This window comes from Netta rufina (genome assembly GCF_964035555.1).
Source record: "Netta rufina genome assembly, chromosome: 4".
Lineage (NCBI taxonomy): Eukaryota > Metazoa > Chordata > Aves > Anseriformes > Anatidae > Netta > Netta rufina.
Window position 1 is genome coordinate 35,491,779 of NC_140127.1, and position 20,232 is coordinate 35,512,010.

The following is a 20,232-nucleotide window of genomic DNA, read 5'->3' on the forward strand; positions in this document are numbered from 1 at the left end:
TCCCATCCACATCTTTCATACTCTGAGCTACTGATGATTTTAGTTGGATAGTACCCTGTTTAAAAATAAAATTTCCCTGCTCTCTCTCTCAGAATTCTGGAATTCTGGAAAGTTTAAAGACTTGCAGAAACCATGGCTTTTCCAATCATTCATTTTTACAACCAGACTGTTCAGATGCAGTCTGTTCCAGTATGTCTGCAGCTTAGATTTTAAACAACTTAGGTACCAGAAGTAGGCAAACTGAAGCAGAAAATTTGTTTTGGGCTGCATTACCTATTTTTTACACTGTCAGCCTAGCACTCTAGAGCACAAGCTCAAGAATTTTTTGTTGCTTTTTTTTCAGCGTCAACATATTTTCTGCCAAGCTCAAGGGAAGTAACAGATTCACATTGGAGCCAAGTCACTGTAGGTCTGAAGGATCTCCTCTGGTACCAAGAGTCTTCTCAAAGTTTAATAGCAGTGCACCTGCAAAGGTATGGCATTCCTGTCTACTGTGACACAGCTGGTAAATGAGAAGTAGGTCCCAGCAGGAGAATGCTAATGAGCTCAGGATATGCTTGTTCTCTCCTTTCTACACCCTTGATTGATCCATAAATGAATTTTGAAGAACTTTTTTTTTTTTTTTTTTTTTTTTTTAAACAAGAAATCTGTGATCTCAAATGAGTTGTTGGGATTGATTTCAGTTAGAGACAGGGTTCTGACTAGAGCAAAAGGTGAAAGAGGGAGATCTGTTTGAGCTGAAACCATACTATGCTTAGATGGCTTGCTCTGGAATTTTAAGCTTTACATACAAATCTCTAAGCTAGGGTGTGTTGTCACTGTTTTTTGTGATTTGATAATTTTGATTTCCAAAGGGACATGGAGAAGGCTTTTAATATTTTCTTAGGTTCCAACGGACAGGATGATTACCACATAAAGCATGTGAAATGAGGCAGTTTTTCCTCTAATGAAAACTGATTTATGGATGTATCACATATAAGCTCTATGATGGAAAAGTTCAAGTAACCTTGGTCAATGAAAAATAGGAATTTGAAGATGCTGAACGTGAGAGCAAACTGTCCAAACCTATTGAACATTTTTGCTCGTCTTTGAAACTGTGTATAAATCTTGAGACACATCCAATCTCTTTTTTAATGAATAGGGAGCTGCCTAACCACCATCCTTCATAGATCATAAAAAATAAGACTAAAAACTTGTGTATAAATTTGAAAAGTGTTCCTTTCTTTCCAGAGAGACTTTCATAGAAAGAAATATGACAAATTCCTAATGGTCACTGCAGACATATTTTCTAGAGTCAAGAATTGTTTTCAGATAAATTATAGAGGATGAAGTACTCAGAGATTGCCCGGTTTTGTTTGCTTTTTGTTTGCTTTTGCTTGCTCTTTTTCTGCCACCCACAGTTAGGCAGAAAATCACTTATTGAAATGACGATTGAGTAAGATAGCTTGGGCTGACAAATCCATTGTATCTATGCATTTGGCAAAGTATTCATTTCTCAGACTGCATGCACCTTGAATGTGCCATTGTTGCTGGCAAGTGCAGTAAGCAGGTGCAGTACTGGGAGTCTGAGGGCTGGGGCAGGGACTGGGGAAGTACCACGGGCAGGGGCTCCTCCAAATGACTGTCAGCACAGTCCAGGGTCACCTGTGGGACTGCCCGGATGTGGCTCCATCTGTCAGGAGTTTTTCATGTGGGCAGTTCAGCACGGTCTTAAGTCTTGCAGACATCAGCACTTATGATTATCACTTGATACTTATAAAACAGCTGCTTTTATTGTGATTCTATGCCATAAGTGTTGGAGATCCCAAGGCATGTGCAATGTCTCCCATTTGACAGTAGACTTATGGACATATTCAACAGGCAGTCCAGGAGCATGTCTTACTGGACTGTCTGGTGCGTATGTCCTGGAGCATCTCTTACATGCTCCTCATCTAGTGCCAGAAGACTTGAAAGATGGAAACTGCAAAGGCAATGACCATAAAAACCTAACTTTTTCCTCTTTAACGTTTCATGGACTAAGATTCAATATGCTGTTCTTCATGTTGTAGTATTGAAATTCTCTGAATCAATGAAGTACATCTGGAAAGAGATTGCATTTTTTTTTTTTAATAGGTAGAATCAAATTACTTGAACTGTTCCCTAAACCCACCCATCCTACGTGGGGAAATTTGAAACATCAGGGCACTCCATTGCGAAGAATATCAAAATGTGCTTGTCAGTGAAACAATTTCAGAAGTTGGCTAGTGAATCACTTCTGCCAAATGAAAATTTACATTGCATCATAATTCAGTTCACATTATCTGCTTAACTCAGAAATGTTCCAGTTTGTGATCTATAAGGGGGCAATGTGATATAACTCCCTGACACTGTCCAGCATGTGTTGTGCTTCTGTAATCTGAATATGATATCCAGAGAGGCAATACAAAAATCTGTTTGAGCATCATAGCTGCTAATTCTTGCCCACGTAAATGGGATACAGCATGCTGGTTACCCATGCTGGGAACCTATTGATGTGTTTTTGTAGAATACCTATTTTCTTACAGTAACTGTGATTCTTGGAGGTGTTGTAGTTGGGCTACTATGATTAACCCCCCATTGTTCTTGGAAATGCTAGGAATTTAGGTGTTAAACTGTAAGGAAATGAGAATGGACTAAGACTTTTTTTTGTGGCGAAGGCAGTATAGGACTTGTACATGACACTGACAATATACTGGTTCTGAGTATTTCTATTTCTTCAAATATATTTTTGTGTCCTTGAGATAATGCAAAAAGGGAATACCCATAGGCAGTTCCATATCACAGTTTCCTGTTGGATAGCCATGGCAGACATGTACTAATGCTCAGGTTAGTAGTAACGGCAATGAGGTATTGGAGGGGGGGGCATGGTCTCAATAAATTTGTGATCAAGTTTCAAAAATGTTTGTCGTTCTTGATGAAATGCAAAAAATACAACAAAACCTGATCTCTGCAGATTATCCATCCATCTAGTTGGATTTCTCATGTGTAAAAACTACTTAAAATTTTCAGTGATACCTGTGCTACATTTTTAGTTCCAGACATCACACTACATGAAACTTAATGTTTTTATCCCATTTACTAAGTATTGTTTAAAAAATAAAAACAGTTGTATAGGGTTTGAATCCTTTTGTACCTGTCTGTTGCTCTTTTACAACTTGTATAGGTGTTTGTATGTCTTTTACTAGATCACTGTAAAAGATCCTCAAGAAGGTAGTGAGCTGCTTTTGCTTGACTCATTAAAGCAGAAGTGCCACTTTACAGTGTTTTCTAAAGAATATTTAATTTTCACAAGACTTACCACTTCATTCAGCAGTTTAGAAATGATTGAAAGGAAGAGTGACTGGACACTTATGCACTGGCTGTTTAATTGCATAAACTGAATTGGAACACTTGATGCATTTCATTATTTATACGGGTACAAATGAGTTTGAGAGAAACTCAACAAGATGTGTTGAAAACTGTTCTGTACAAAATGACATCAAATTTAATGTACTTCTGAAAATGCGGCCTCGTATTTTGGCATTTTTCGTAGTGTTTTCCTGTTATTTTACTGAGCTGATTGAGTGTCCTTCCAGTAAATTTTTCAGGGTCTCTGGTCTAGTGGACTTGTGCGGTACTACTAGGCTTAGTCACATAGTTTGTGACATGTTTGTTTATTGCTATTTCTATTTCAATCAGGTACAATTCTTTACTACCTGGGCATTGGTTAACTTTGACTGTTTTAATCTGGAGTAGAAGAGTCTAAAGAAAGAAATTCTCTATTTTTTTTTTTTTTTTTTGCACGGATCTATGAGCTTTGTTTTTCAGCCTCCCCAGTCTTCCTAAAAATTTGTTCTTTCAGCTTGTTTGAACAAAAAGATTATATATGATATGAGTCTTAAATATTTGCATGTTGTGCTGTCTAATATGGCTTATTCTACAGCTAGTCTCCTTTCTGCCTAAATTACAGTTGAATCTTCTTGAGGGATGGGGTATGCTCCTCTAGACTCTTCAGGAACTACTGTTGGGAAGAATGGAAAACTTCTCCTACCTAATGGACTGAAGTTAGATTTCTTGACCATTTAAGGAGGTGACTGATTAAGACCACAGAGCTACCTCCTTAGGTGGTCGTTGCTTCGTTAGAGCAAAGAAGTGTGCTTTTCACAGTGGGTTCTTTGAGCATGTTTCTGTGATTCTTGTTAAGCTGCTAATGTGGTGTCCCTCCTTTGACTCACTTGGAACTTGCGAAGTTTCTTTTGGATCTGCTTCATTTTTCTGTTGGAACTGGTGCATCACTGCTATTAACTGGTTCTCTTCCTTCCTAAGTGAAGTGATGGCTGAAGCCCAAGCTCTGCTACTTCCAGTGTTGACAGTTCGAATACTGGAATTATGCGTAGGTCTACTGATTGTGAATTCTGATAGCTGTATGGTAGGGCATGACAGTTGTGGAAAGAAAATTTTTGTAAACCGGACTAGCCTTCTTTCTTGCTAGTTGTTGCAGAAACATATTTGGATAGCTGGGAGAAAAATAATTAAGCTAAGCAGGGAAAAGGCTTTCACGTATTTTATTACACAACTTGGAGAAAGTCTTTGTATTGATAAATGCTGCATGTATGAAAACAGCATTTATTTTATTTAAATCTTCCTCTGCTTGGACGAATACATTATTGAGAACATGTGCTTTGAAAAGATCTTTTTAAAAATATAACTCTATGGTAAGAACTAGTTAAGCATGTAGATGCTTAAAAACTTGGATTTATGAAGAGTTCAGCTATTTCTTTTAATTTCAAAGGTGGCAAGTCACTCAAATAAAAAGAGGTGGCTTTGACAGTCTTACAAGAAAAGTAGAAAGACCAAAATCAAGTGTTGCTTGTTTTCAGAGCCTGTTTTATAGGCAGTCGCAGGAAATACATGTTGCCCTTTGTATGTAGTAGTACAGATGATCAATTGGAAACGTGATCAAGTACAAACATCTTGAGAATTATACTCTGCCTTGCTAAAGCTGTGATGGCAGTATTAATTCTCTGCTTTGTCAGGATAAATAATTTTTCCAGCAGAGTAGAAAACAGAAACTGCTTCCTGTATATGCACTGAGGAGGTCATCCTTCTGAAATCTGGGAGCCCTGTCTAGTGTATGCTCTGGGCTATGCTTGTAATGACCCTGAATATGAAACTAATGATGATGATTTTATCCTTTCTATATCTTTGTAGGGCAGCAAAAATCCTGCATTGTTTGAATGGGTGTTAGCTACTGCAAATATAACAAACAACTTGAGTGTTATAAGCTCAGTAGAAGTAGCAGTTTGAGTTACATACCGCTTTCAAGAGACCACAGGATTTAAACAGAATATCACTGAATACAGAAACGAGGTCAACGTTCAATTTAAGAAGGATTAAGTACAATAGAAAAATTGATTTGGATAAATCACTTTCTAAGAAACAACTGTGGTGCTCAGGTGTGAAAATAATTCATGGGCAGACTTCTTGCAGAGTATTTATGTACGTTCTGGGGCTCTAGCCATCTAAAGTGCATACCCTGTAGGAGATGAATTGATTTGAATATGACACCAGACTGGTCTCAAAAAAACCCCTACAGCATGGGAAAGATCAGGGAATGATGTAAGAAGGTCTTAATCACCTTTTATTTGTATATACTCTTTTAGGCAGGTAGCTGCAGAGAGGTCATAAGGGAGTTACTGTACTCAAAGCATCCCTGTCTAAGAAGGCAGGTTTATCCAGGCCGTGTCCCACTTTAATGACCACATGGAATTAGTGGCTTTGTGTATCAGGAAAGACTAACCAATTCTTACTAGTCTGAAATAATTGCCTAAAGAAACAGTAAAACTGTGTTTTGAAATATGCTGTGTGAGGTAAAGGTGGTAGCATGATGATGTAATTCTTTAGTCAATAGTAGCTGCCAAGATTACGTTGCATTGTGTATTGGTTACCTTTAGGTGTTCTGTGCTAGTTGTTTTCCTGATGTTTGGAAATAGCATGACTTGCTCATGATTCACTTGCTGTCAAGCAAATTTCTCTAATCTCAAAACAGGAAGTTTCCTGGTCTAGTTGAGTTGTCCAACTTGAGCTGTTCTTTGTGGACAGATAAAGAAAATGTAGTCTACGGTCATTGTATCCGTCCCTGCTATTGTGCTGTTATTGGCCAACTGCAGTTGAAATTAACAACTGAATTGTGGGATTCAGCAATGAATTCAGCTTGTTTTTGTGAGCTTACGACTGGCTAGAGGAGTTCAACTGCTGAGGAGAATGTTCCTTAGCTTCACAGCCATCCTCAGCAGTGGTAGTAGATGGCTGACCAGGCAGGCAGCATGCTGGTGGCAGTCAGCATGCAGAGTTGTGAACCAGTCACAGCTGGGCTTGGTTGCCCTCCTATCCAAAGAGTAGGTCCAGGGTAGATGGCTGGGACAAATGTGCAGAAAACCATGTTTCGCTAATTCTGGTGGGGGTTTCTTGGGAGAGATGTTGAGGGAAGGGAGAGGGTGTAGGATTGCTGTCTTTTTATTTTATTTTTTATTTTTTTATTTTTTGGTAAGACCTTTTCCTGTCTACCTATGTTGCTTTGTCTTGGTTCAGGATGATTTCTTTCTATCTGCTGCCCTTAGCTTATTACCACTGTTCTTGACTGTAGCTTCTCTCTCTTTTAAGTGGTTAATGTAAATAGTTTTAATGCTATGCTGCTGGAAAGATCTTGTAACTTCCTTATTAAATTTGAAGGAAGAAGTGTGGTAGTTGAATGATTTTGACTTCTTATCCTATAAGGCCTGAAAAAACAGCATAGAACAACTTTCTTATTAAAGTTTTGGTCTTTCATTCTATCATCTCTCTAAAGTTTAGTCTCAATTTGCTTTGGCCTTGATGTTTTGTGTGTGTGGAGTTTGCATCTTCTATGGTAGAGCATCCATTAGTGGCAGTAGTATCTTTGCCAAATGCACATGGAGTTTTCTAGAACCTCTGGACTATACAAGAAAGTGAAGAAACAGGGTTATTAATTTGCTGGTGGGGATTTCCATTGACAACATTATTTCTACTTTGGCTTTCAAAATAACATATAAACTCCTACTTGAGTAATCTATACGTAAAGCCATAGCACACAAAGGACAGGAAAATAAGAAAGGAATGGAGAGAAAATAAGAAAGGAATGGAGAGAAAGCAGGAGAAGAGATAGATAAGAGTGTATAACAGCAGCAAAGGACAGGTGAGTGACTTTCCATTTCAATTTTTATCCCTTTGTTTATTCCTCTATTTTGACTTTCACACTCTGCTTGTTTACCAGTGGTGACAAACTATCATATTAGAAATTAATTTAAAACAGCAAACTTTTAGCACATCGTATATAGGATTAGCTTGTCCAGAGCTACTAATATTTAACTCTCATTGATTCTTTACTTTGCTTAATTATTTGATCTTTTTTGATAAAAAAAAAAAAAAGCGAAATTAAAAACTGGAAGTTTCTTTCTTTAGGTAATTAGTAACATAATTGATATTTAAAACTTTCCTGGAGGACCAGTTAATGGTGACTGATTCTTAATAAATGACCTACATAGGAGGAAAAAATACAGGAAAAAACTTAAATCCATTTTGAGGAAATGTCACATTTTCTTTAGAGTTAGCATGGAACATCTATACACAGTGTTTAGTGTTTTTAAAGAGTAGGGTTTGCAGCAAAGTCAGCTGAAATGGCTTTAAAGCATGGTATTTACTGTAGGTAGAATTGCTAATGGCGACCTGTACTTAAGGTTGTGTGACCCTTCCTATTTTAAGACTTAACTCTTAGTTACTTTAAAACTTTGCCAAAGTTCAGTTCAGTCTGTGATTTTTCCATGCCAGATGTCTGCTTTGGGTTGAATTTTTTTGAAAGTTACAGCCAAAGGAGTTCTGTTCCAAGAATAAGGCTAGTGAAAAGTATGTTATTTTGCTTGTGTGAGAATATTCTGGTGTCCTTCTTTGATGCTCCAGTGCCCCCAAGCTCTGAAGCAAGGATTTGAAATTTGGCAAGAGTTCAGCCTTTGTGTCGAGGATGTGCCTTTTGCCTCCCTGTAAAAATCCACCCAAATTTCCAGACCAGTTTACAAGGCTTTGAAAGATTGCCATTTGCATGGGCTTAATAGGAATTTCTTAAAACTTCACAGTAAGTTTCCTTTAGATTCTGTTCACACTGGGAATGCTCCAGGCAGAACTGAGCTGTGTATTTCATCCCATTTCTGCTACAAATTGTAGTGGCTGGATCTGGGTGCTGACATTGAACTAAGAGTGGGCAGCATTTTGTCTTGTACTACTACAGCCTATTCCCATGTCCTATTCCTTCTTTAAAACGATGGACCTGGGCCCTCTGGGGGAAAAAAAAAATCATCTTACTTGTCTGAGAGAGTATGACAGATATGGAAGAGAACAGAGTTTTTAGGAGTGCTTGCATGTCTCGTTTTTAGCATTCTTCTGGTTACACAAAATGTGTGCATCACTGGCAAAATATTACTTCATTTTCTGGTGGATGTTCAGATAATAGTTATTGTAGTTAAACTTCAGTAGTTGAATGAACTATGAGTACTAGTTGCTGAACTATGGAGGCATCAATTACAAACAAGTAAATGAGAAACAACAAAAAAGTTATAGTACGGGAATGTTAGATTATGAAATCAAAAGCTCACTTTTTTTTTTTCCAAATGTCTACATCTAACTCCAGACCTCTTGCTCTATTGTAGCATGCCCTACAATCTCATTCAAGAGTCTCATATATCCCTCTTCCAAGAGACAATTACTGGATTAGAGTGGGGTCTATTTTGAGGGTGAGTCCAGGATTTTGGCAATAAAGGCTTGTGTATTCAACTGTTACACAAGTTGGACCATGTGGAGTAAGTGAAGCAGAGGAGAGTTATGGAATAAAATAATTCTCAGCCACAAAGACTTCTGTGGAGTACTGCTCACAGAATTGTGTCCATTCTGTGCTTAGTCATGGTCTCTTTTACATAGTACACTCAAATAACCGTGTTCCTAGGTGGCTACTCATATATCATGTGTTCCAGTGGCTGATTTGAGAATGTTATTAACTTGCAGAAATGTGAACACTTACAGCTGCAAGTGGACTCTGTGGGAGCTAAACTTCATGTAAAGTACTGTATGTTACTAAGGTCAGGAAAAATCAGCTCCAAAGTGTGCCAAATCTGACATCTGAAACTAGGGGATATTATAATCTAAGTAAGTTAATGTCTCAGTTGACTGCTTTACAGATGTAGAGGCTACTAGTCCAACCACCCTTGAAAGGCTAGGGAAGAAATTCATTGCATAAATAACAGGATTGAAAAACAACATGCTACAGATAAAAAGCATGTGATTAGCTTCCATTGATAAGGGATGAAACGAAGTATTGATAAATATTTAATTTAAAATGATGTCCTATGAAATGGGGAAAACTGACTAGAGTTGCATTTGCAACTCTCAATGTTGAAGTGCTCATCTTTATGACCTTAGTTCTTAGTTCTCTTAGGTTGTGATTTTGTGCGTGAAAGTCATAAGCATCTAACATCCTTTTGAAAACGTAGTCCAATTTTGCCAATCCCTCTTTTGATTCTGGAGCTGGAGTCATTTCACTTTTTGTGATTTCTTTGCCAATAAAATAAACAAACCTGGGTTGTTTTAGATCTGCCTGAAACCAATAGCATCAATCTAAAGAAAGTGCATTAACTAATCAATTTCATCCAAGCATTAAAAAATAAAATAAAATTTTAGCTCTGGAACTTAAATTTTCACTTTGAATCGTCAGTCAAAATTTGTAAACTTTGAAAATAATATTTAAATGCAAATTCAGTTAGCTATAATCTCAATTCTATTCCAAATCAGAGGCACTTTAATTTACCGTTAGCTGCTTAGCATATTACTGGGATCCTCATCCTTTGTTTACTGTGGGGATACAAAGCATGCTTGTGCTAAACAGTTCACTACTACCTCACAACGATGAATTTTCCCTATATAAAGCTGCTTCAACAGTAGGTCATTTTATTCCTTTTAAAGCTAACTGCTACCTGAAGCTTCCTATGGGGAAAAAAAAAAATCTGATAATTTGAAAGTGATTTGTTGGAGTGCCTGCAGCAGTGGAATCTCTTCTTAAAGTAGAGGTGTGTGAGTTGTTTTTTTTCCTGTCTCTTTAACCTTAAAGCAGTCATCAAGTGTACTTTTGACTTCCCTTATTTCTAGGGTCATTCCCTTAGAGTGCTTGGTAACACCTCTGGATCAGTCGATCTCGTGTGGGTCTTTTTAAAATCAAGGCTTTTTAAGCATTTGATGGGATGTTTGTCTTGCAGCGTGTTCAGAAGAAAAATGGGAATATTGAGCTGCTCAAAGCATACCTCTTCTGCAGAAGAACTCATCTGCTAAGAAAAGCAGTCTATTTGCTTAGCTTTGTGAAATTCATTTGCTTATGGAGAACTGTTTTTCTCCCCACCCCCACCCCCACCCCAGCCTCCCGAAGACTGCTTCTGACTTGTGTGCTCTTCTATATGTGTTTTGAGCTGTGCTTTGAAGTTGGGCAACTAGCTTTAAACAAAAGCTGTCACCACACTTCTGCATAACATCTAGCTGGATTTCAGTATGCTGATGTGTCAGTAATGTGGTTTAGAGTTTAAAAAAAAAAAAAATGCATTTCTTTGTTTGCATTGACATTGGTTTCTGTAGGATCGGAAGTAAAAAAAAAAAAAAAAAAAAAAAAATCATTTTACACTTGGCTTGTTGTGTGAAAGCCAAGTCAAAATGGGCCTCAAAATGTGATTAAATGGCTGTGCAGCAGTTATTAATTGGTTAGGCATTTGTCTTGACACACATATAACTACAGTGATGTGAAGTCCATGAGTTATCCTGTATTTTTTCCTCTGTCACCTTCCCCTTATTCCTTTTCAGTTCCTCTAATAACTGAAGGAATTCTGAAAACCTGCTCATGTGGATTTAATTTCTTATCGAAGTCATTCTAGCATACTTTAGTTCAGGGTGTGTAGATAAGGGTTCAAACAATTTAAAGATGCACATTTTCTATCATTTTTGAGAAGTGTCCTTTCGTAACAAGATACAAATAGTACTGTTTTGACTTGATTTATATTCAAGTCTATTTTTATATTCATTTTTTATTTTAAGCCTAAGGTGCAAAATGAAGGGCAGATTCTGAGAGGTAAAAGCAGACGCAACTGTAGTCAAATTCATTTGTATTCAATTACACCAGCAGTAAATTAGCTGTGAGTTTTCAACTCTATTACTTCAAACTGATTTTAAAAAGTAACTAAAATCTGACCGGCAAGACTCTTCTGTATTAGGTTTAATATCATTAAATACCATGTGATCATTTACATTAAGTATATTAACTGTTCCTGAATACTTTGCTTTTTGTCTTGTTTTCGACAGCAACTTGAATTAGTGGAACCAAGCGGCTGGATTCATGTTCCTTTAACAGATACCCATAAGAAGCCTATTCGCACATTTATGATTCAGATTGCTGTTCTAGCTAATCACCAAAATGGAAGAGACACTCACATGAGACAAATCAAAGTGTATACCCCAGTGGAAGAGAGCTCTATTGGTAAATTCCCTAGATGTACAACAATTGATTTCATGATGTATCGCTCCATAAGGTAAAATTTCCTAATGGGAGATAATAAAGGCATTTTTTTTGATGGCAGTATTGCAGTATTGTTGTTTAAATACTCAAATGCTTTTTTTTTAAAGGTTTATCTTGGTGTATTATATCTTTACATTTATACTTTGTACAGTCCTGAAATAAAGAAAATATTGTGTTACTGTATTTTGTAGTGTGTAACTCTTCATTGCTTTTTCTCTGAGCCTCTGGGTTCTTTTGAACCACCTGGGATGGGGAGGAGGAACTGGGCGTATTAAAAAGTGTGTTTGTGACTTGTAATCAGTAATTGATTGATTTAATAGTTTTTTTTTTCCTCAGATTTCTGATGATCCTGCATGGAAGTAGTTTGTTTTACAGCGCTGCTGTTTTTATCAGGAGTTTTCTGTTAAATGTATTCTGAGTCATTTAAAGAGTATCTTACTGATGTTTTGCCTTTCTGTGTAAAGAACGGAGCAACAGCAGAATTCCTGTTCAGCAGAAGCTAAACCAGTGCCTTTCAAGTCTCAGGCAGTTCGGTGGATTTTATTATGTACTTTAAGAAATTGTTGCACATTCTTTGTTACTTATTTGAAGCAGAGATTATACTTGAGTTGTAGCACTTCTTATTTGAATCTAGGCTTGCAAACAAAAACACCAAACCAAATTACAACAACCCCCCCCCCCCTTTGGATGTATCCAGTTACTTTGTCGATAAATTGAGAAGAAAGAAGGTTGTTAGGTATGCAGTTTTCTGTGTGTGGTTTTTTTTTTTCCTTTCTTTCTATTTTCCCTCCTTTAAGAAGGTAAGGTTGCATTTACCTTTGCTAGTTTTGTGTTGTTACATCAATGTGTTCCCTACTTCACGTTTTTATCACAGTATAACCCTGTTCAGGAACACTTGAAATACTTTGATTTAAAGAAACTCTCGGAAGCATCCTCTTCTCTTTCTGTACGTTATTTATTGTGTACCTCAATAATATAGTCATTTATTTTCTTTTCTGTTCACAAGAGAGCAGTCGTTGAAATGAACGTGAATACATTCTGCGTGAGCCATCCCCATGAATAGCTGAGGTTGGAGTTCAAGGGTTGCATAACCAATCAAATGTGTACAAGTTAAGGGTACATATTTTAAAGGCACGCCCGTTATCTTTAGGCTGATGAAGTCTAGGTCAAGTTACTCATAGTGCACTCTGAAGAACATAAGCAAGTAGGAACTAGACTAGGAACTAGGAACAGTGCTGTCAGCCCAGTCTTGTTCTGCTTATTTCTGTCCTGCCTCAGTAGGAATGGACCTTTAAAGAGCTATTTCTGGTCTTGCTGCTTTTCAGGGCTGCTATATCCACGCAGAAGAGGTGCCAAATATTTGTCTCCAAAACACAAAAGTTGCCACTTCTGACAGTCAAGTTGAATAAGCTCAAACCTATCTTGACTACTTACCGTGCGACTCTGAAATCATAGAGGCTGTTTAAGTAGCTGTAAAAAAAAAAAAAAAAGTGACGCTTACATTAAACTGGATGCTGTTGAAAGTTGCTGTAGGGGGGAGAGCTGTACTTAGAAATTAAACTTTATTTAAAGCTTATATGATCTTTTAGTAGACATTAAGGTGCGCAAAGCTTTTTAAAGGTTAAGGCTGTAGTTACACCTGATACTTCTGTTGACAACAGGTTCAGACTGTGCTTGCATGTTCCAGTATTTTGCTTCTGCTTTATTGCCAGAAGTTATCATTCCCATAGTTGTGCCTTTTCAGATGATTCTCTGGCTGCTCTCTAAACTGCATCTGTGAAACTATTAGGTCCTTGGCCCTTTAAAATATATTTTTAGTATTGGGTAGAAACAAAATGGTCTGTGGTAAGACTGTGGGAGAGAACAGTGAGTCACGATGATGAGGGTAGGAGAAGATTAAAAGGGAGAGTACGACTGGTAACATCTTCAACTACTGCTGACAGGAAAAATAATATATGACCATGCCTGAAAGGCAGTGTAAAAATGCAAACTCGTTACTACAGTTCATGTCATCTTCTTTGATATTCAGTATTACTGGAAACAAGTACAGTGGCTATTCTAAATCCATCTGAAGTCTTTTCTATGTTTTTTCGTAACAACTGTAGCCTGCATTGGTATTTAACATTCGTGCAAGTACTCTTTTTTTCTAACATTTCTGGTGCTTAGTCACATAAGGCTGCTGATTTAAGCGGTGAGATCCTAGAGGATTGTGTCTGAAGTAAGTTAATGCTTGTGCATTAATAAAGCACATCGAATTTGAAACGGATAAACAAACTGGTCTGCCAAAACATTACAGGAAGTTATTACACATATATTGTGCATAGCTTCTACTCTTTTTTTGGTTTGATTTCTTTTTTTAGGCATAATTCTTTGGGATCTTATCACTTAAATGAGCAATTTTATGTAACTAGACTACAGTTGTTGGGAATACCAATTTTTCCAAGGACTGACTTTGAGAACAGAAAGTTCTTGAAATGTTAATTTAGTTGAAGCTTGTATATTACCTAGCCAAGAGCTTCTTTGGAAGGTGTCAACAAGTGCTGTAAATTAGTTAACTGTTAATGTGTGCTAGAGATCCAAAATTGCAAACCTATAGAAAAGCCTAAATGTGTTATCTTTGTAGTGAAAACTTGCAAAAAATAAACATTCTTAGGCTCATGTCTAAATAGTACTGGTGGAATACTATAACTATTTTGACTTTGATTTCTCATGAATGTGTGTCTTTTTAGTGAAAACGGGAATAACATTTTAGTTCAATATACTTGTCTCTCATATTCACTTCCTGCACAGTCTCAAAAAGAAATTTCCTTGGCATCCTTTAACAATATCTTACATTCATAACTGCTTTTTAGTGCAGTTTTACTTTATTTTTGCTCGCGTGCGTACTTTAGCTGCTGTTTGGAAAGAGACAAATGCTGGGAATCTGTAGTCTTCTGTATATTCAACTTGTCAACTTCTCTGTGGAAATGAATACCGAGCTGTATCTCTAAAAGGCATAAAGCCAATAAATGACCTATTTGCCCTAGAAGGTGGTTGAACAAATGTTAATTTTAAGGGATGCAAAACTCTGGCTACTTGTTGTTAGCTTTAATACGTTTTAATACATTTTTCTAATGAGCAACAAGGGGTGCTGCTTCAGTTTGGGGGGAGGGAGAATCAGATTTTCACAGATGCAGCTTGCTAAGACTGTGCCTAAACTTTAGGGTGGCTATGTGAGTATTCTGGCTTGTTTTGTGTGAAAATTTCCAAGCCTGAAAGAAGAAAGATATACTGGTTACAAGGACAGGTGATCTTTAAATAATTTTGATGCATGGGGGGAAAAAAAAAAGCGAGCTTTCATATAACTTCAAAAATTTCACAAAATGTATGCTCAGAAAAGTCTGACAAATACCAAGTAACATACAATCTTGACATTGTTTTTAGCAAGTTGACTACTAACTGAAGGAAGTTTTTTTTAACCAACAACTGTCCAGAAACTGAACCAAGGGAGTTCAGTCATTTTTTTTTCTCAAGAACTATAGAACTCTTTAGACCTATATGCTTGGAGTAGTGTCCTCATGGAGAGGAGTGAGAGCCAGGAGGCCACCTATATACCACGATGACCAGTTGTGGCTGTAGCTTACAATAATTTGATGACTTTCTGGTAGCTAATGTAAAAAACGGAGAAAACTATAGAGTTATTTGTAAAGACTTAGAAATCTATGAATTTTCTTTTGATTAATAATGAATTAAAGTTACCTTTAAAGTAGTCTTATGTCTTCTGCTCTTCTAGTTTGATCTGTAAGGAAAATACTGTTGCCAACACTGTCTATAGGAACACAGCTGATGCTGTGTATTCACGTGCTACCTTAGGTCGTCTTTTTACTTTACAAAAGAAAGCGTAGCATACTGTTTAGCAAAGGATGCACACAAGCTGCCTTGCATGGAATATGGAATGCTTGACATGAGATCGATATTAGCATGATCTGAGTCTGGCTTAGATCTGTGAACATGGTATTTTCTCTGCTTTCTTTTGTGCAAATGTAAAATATTTGACTTCTATTTATTTATTTTTCTTATCCCCTAGAGATACTTGGTACCTTGAGGCTTCAGATGATTCCGGCCCTGGCCCAGATTCCCAATTACTGAGATATGGGTGACAACTTTAAAACTTCATTTGCTGCCTAATTCTGTAGCTGCCCAAGTTCTCAGAGATAGGCATGATGTTAGGCTGTGGGAAGCTTGGAGCTCTAGTTATTTATAACCTCAAATTCAAACTACCAGTTTAGGTGTTTATTGAACAGTTGGCATGCAAGTAGTTTTCTGAGAATTAAAGGCTTGATTTGTTTGACATGAAGTATGAGAGATCAAACACTGAAGAAAATCTTAATCTGGGACTTGTTTTTCTTCATTTGTTATAATAGTTTAACAGAAGTAATTGAAACATGATTTAAGATTGTAATCTATTTATATGCTAGAAATTGAACCAGATGCCCAGATTGCCAGTGCTGATTAGTAAAGCTGCATGAACTTGTATGCATGAAATGGTGCAGCTGTAAAGTGTGAAGGACCATGGAGAGCTACCCATTGTTGGGAAGGCAAGTGATCTCTTCATCTAAGGCAGAGAGCTACATCTCTAGGCAGCATGCTAGTGCTTGGAAAAACTCTCACCTTTCACAGAACAGCCAGTAAGAATATCACTGTGCTAATTCTGAAACTGCAAGTGAAACACTTCTTCATACATGAAACCAACATAATTTAATCTACATAGCGAGCAAAAGCTTGCACTCACTTAGTCTGCTTCTTTGGTTTCTGGTGCAAGCCCTAGATTTCTTGCTTCAAAGTCATTGTCTCCAAACTCTTCGTTACCCAGTTATGACACTTTTTTCCTTCCCAGTCTTCATAATAGACCCAATCTCATCTCCCAGTCGCATTTGTTTTTCCACTTTGCCCTTTATCTATCCTTTCACTCCTGTTCTCTTTCTGTGGAGCTCTCATTTATTGCTGTCTCTTTCCCAGGTTCAGTGTTGCAGCGTTTTCTTTATCAGTCACATTTTTTTCTCACTCAGTACCTGTTTCCTCAGTGTCCCACCCCAAATCCCATAATCTGCCTATTTCCCCTCCTAGGAAAGTCTTAAAGAAATTTCTTCCTTTCCTGTCAAAGTCACAATAGCATGTGCTTCTTCCCAATAATACGTGATCTGCCTGTCAGCTTTCTCCCCCTCGCACCAAAGTAGCAAGATAATGAGGGTATTGAAAACACAGGGGAGGGCTTTTTCTGATTTTGGTTAGCCCAGCGCAAGGGTACAATACCTGAAAGCAGCTGCTATGTTGAAACTGACTTTGCCCTATAGTTTCACACCAGGAACTGTTCAGGACTGTTCTGTGGGGTGTGCACATTTTAGTCTTGGCCAAAATTGGACAGATGTTCATAAATGGCTACATAGGTATATCCTCTATTCTCTTTCCCATCTAATTTCAGAAACCCTACTGTAAAGCATTTGAGTGCTAAAAGTTTCCAAATAAAAGGTGGTGAGAGTATTTCTCTGAAATGGCTGAATAGTTTTGGCTGAAGTTTTCCAAAATAAATTCAGCCTGAGGCAGACAGCTGGTATGGGAAATTTCAGCTAAAAGAGTTGCAATTTGGCTAAGTTTCTCAAAACTGAGAAGAGATTTGTAAGGGGGATTAACCCCGGGTAATGTTTCAGCTTTCACCAACTACTGTCATCTTGGCATATTCTTTGTTGCTTTGTGTAGACCTTCCCACTTGGTTTAAAATTCATTCTTCTTAGTAGCCAGCTTCATGGATGTAATTCTTGTCTATGTTTCCTCTGGAGAAGATCAAAAAATCCCACCAAAACTTCAATACGGTTTTATGTAAAATAAGTCTGTTAAGCTTCAGTGCTGTAAAAGAGCTATTTTTGTTTGGGGTTTTTACCAAGAAGTTTTTTGAAGTAATTTACTTCACCAGTGGTTGAAGTAGCTTTCTATATAGGTGTAGTCTGCCAGGGCCATTTGTATTGGAACTGTCTCAGTTCTTTATGACTGTTTATAGCTTACACCATGGATTTCTGTTAGAGAAGCACTCTTACAGAGCTAGTGGTCTCAGACAGTTTTAACCTACCTTCTGTAGCACCATGCTGCAAATCTGCTTCCCTAACGTGCAGTCTGTATGGCAAGAAAAGAAACAAATTACACTCCTCCCCAGTTCTCCTTAACTACTTATATAGCCAGACTTACTTGCACTCTTGTTATTCAATATCTGTCATGATTAAACTTTTCTTCTTTCTCCTGGTATGTTTTGAAAAGCTAGGGGAAAAACAATAATTTGGTTTCAACCCAACTTCATTACTGCAGACCTTTTTGGGCTGATGGATGGCTCTTGATTCCTGGTATCTGGCTATGTCTGTGACCTCTCCAATCTATTCAAAACCATTAAAAAGCCAGTGTTGTCTTCTATTCAATCTTCTATTCAAGGTTCTATTTGCTAGGTAGATATTCCAACCATTTTTATTCTCTCAATGTAACAAAACTCCAGGTACTTTTATCTATCTGGCCTTCACATACAAAACTCAGTCCTACAAATTAGGAGTCCTACATATTAGTCCTACAAATTAGTCCTGCAAATTGTTTCTAAATTCTGTGCCTCCTAAATCCAGAAGTTCTACTGAAGGCAAGGAATTCCTTGACAAAGATGAATTTGATCTTATGGAGTCTTTTTGTGCTCCATTAGTCCTGAGTCACAGAATGGCTTGTGTTGGAAGGGACCTCAAAGATCATGTAGTTCCAACCTCCCTGCCATGGGCAGGGATGCCACCCACTAGACCATGTTGCTCAGGGCCTTGTCTAACCTGGTCTTGAACACCTCCAGGGATGGGCATTTACAGTGTCTCTGGGCAACCTGTTGCAGTGTCTCACCACCCTCTGAGTGAAGAAATAGAATCACAGAACCAATGTGAAAGCAAAGATGATGCTACCGCCACCTTGCCCTTTTGAAGGTGGTTAAGACTTTTCTCCATCCATTTCATGTTAGCTTGTACGACTCTCTGGGTGGGTGGTTTGAGATGAGTACCACCTTAAGACAATCTCTTCATAAAGCATAATTTCTTGTTTCAAGCACCCATTAAAAAGCAGTCTGATGCTAAAAAGGGGGCAGTGTCAGTTTAACTGTTGGACTCTTAGGATTTGCAGTGGCTGGTTCTGCATAACCTGACTTGTTGCCATTTGGCAGCAGCTCTCAGTGATGCAGGGGTCTGTCAGCACTTCCATTCAGAGTTCGGAAATGTGAAGATGGTTTTGAATCCATTCATGTTTTGCTTTCCCCATGGTGCCATTTTATACTCCACGCTAGATTCCAAAAAGAAGGTGGCTGTAGATCTTATTTCATTCCTAGTCCCTCTAGAGGATGGGTTGGTTAATACCAGGAAAATGAATGAATACATACAGTATAAATACATAAAACAAACAAACAAAACTGATGCACTCAACACTGTGTCCATCATTTTATTATGGACATCAACGTCACAGCAGCATGGGCAACAGAAAGGGTGGTCAAGAAAAGAAAAATAATTTGGGTGTTGGACATTCCATCAGGACTTTTTCCTCTGTTGGGATACTCAGACAAGTTTCAAAGCATTTACCATTGAACAGTCCCTTTACAGGATAAAGAAAAGCAAACAAATTGATATTCTATTTAGCTTCAGAAAAGTAAATTAACTAGACAATAAGTCTAAAATACTTTTTCTGAAGTGAGTTAAAATTGCTATTAGAGTAATCCCTATGGATGTTATGGAGATCATTTAACGATGCAGTATTTAAACCTCCAGAGCAAATATGTAACACCTGAAAAAAAGAGGTGCATGAAGGGAGAAGGAAGAGAATGAGATGAAACAAACACATGAAGGGAAGTTCTTAGAAGAAGATGCTTTTCCAGAGGCTGAAGTTTGTCTCAAATGAGAGAATAGAGACAAATCTGGCAGATAAGGGTTAGAGAGTAATAAAAAGATATTAGATAATAAGAGAATAAGGCATAGAAGAATTTGAAGAATAAGTTCTAAACAGCTTTGTTGCTAATAATAATTAAATTGAATTTGCATTAGGAGCAAAAAACATCAGTCATTAGGTATATTAGGCAAACAAGTTATACACTTAAATATAACAACTAATATACATAAGCAAAGGAGTGTCTATACTCATCTCCAGCAGTACGCACAGTCCTAATCATTTCTCAACTTGCTAAGAGATGAAGTACAGCTATGGAACAATTGTCATGAATGACCAAGTAGACTAAGACTGGTATGGAAAAGATAAAACAAGCAATATCTTAAACCATAGAGTGAGTGGGGACTGATTTCCCCATCACCACCCCTAATGTCTTTTCCAGTACAAGAATGAGAGGGCATCAAGTTGCATCAGCAGATGACAGGTTCAAAACAAATGAAGATGGTTCTCAAAGCTGAATTTAAGCTGTGTAGCTCCTGACTGTAGAAGGCTGTAGATGTTTAATGTCACGTGAATTTTAAACATGGCTGCAAAAATTCATGGGAAAAAGATCTATTGAAGAATACAAAAGCCACATGTCATAAATTATTGGAGATTTCTGTAGGACTAGGGAAATACCCTTACCTGCTGGTCCTTTTACA

The 20,232-nt window shown here is 37.5% G+C and overlaps 1 protein-coding gene across 2 annotated transcripts in view; it reads left to right on the plus strand.

The window, feature by feature from the left end:
- ANAPC10 (anaphase promoting complex subunit 10) overlaps nt 1-11,759 on the plus strand; it is a 37,923-nt gene extending 26,164 nt beyond the window's left edge. Inside the window, exons 5-6 of one of the 2 annotated variants that reach the window (XR_014618390.1) lie at nt 344-473; nt 11,398-11,469. Coding sequence is in view for 1 of the 2 variants with exons in the window: in XM_084286448.1 (XP_084142574.1) it covers nt 11,398-11,628 (231 nt within the window). In the remaining variant the exon portion in view is untranslated. Of the gene's footprint in view, nt 1-343; nt 474-11,397 lie in introns of both variants that reach the window. The other variant, XM_084286448.1, reaches the window with a different exon arrangement.
- Nucleotides 11,760-20,232: the final 8,473 nt, after the last annotated feature.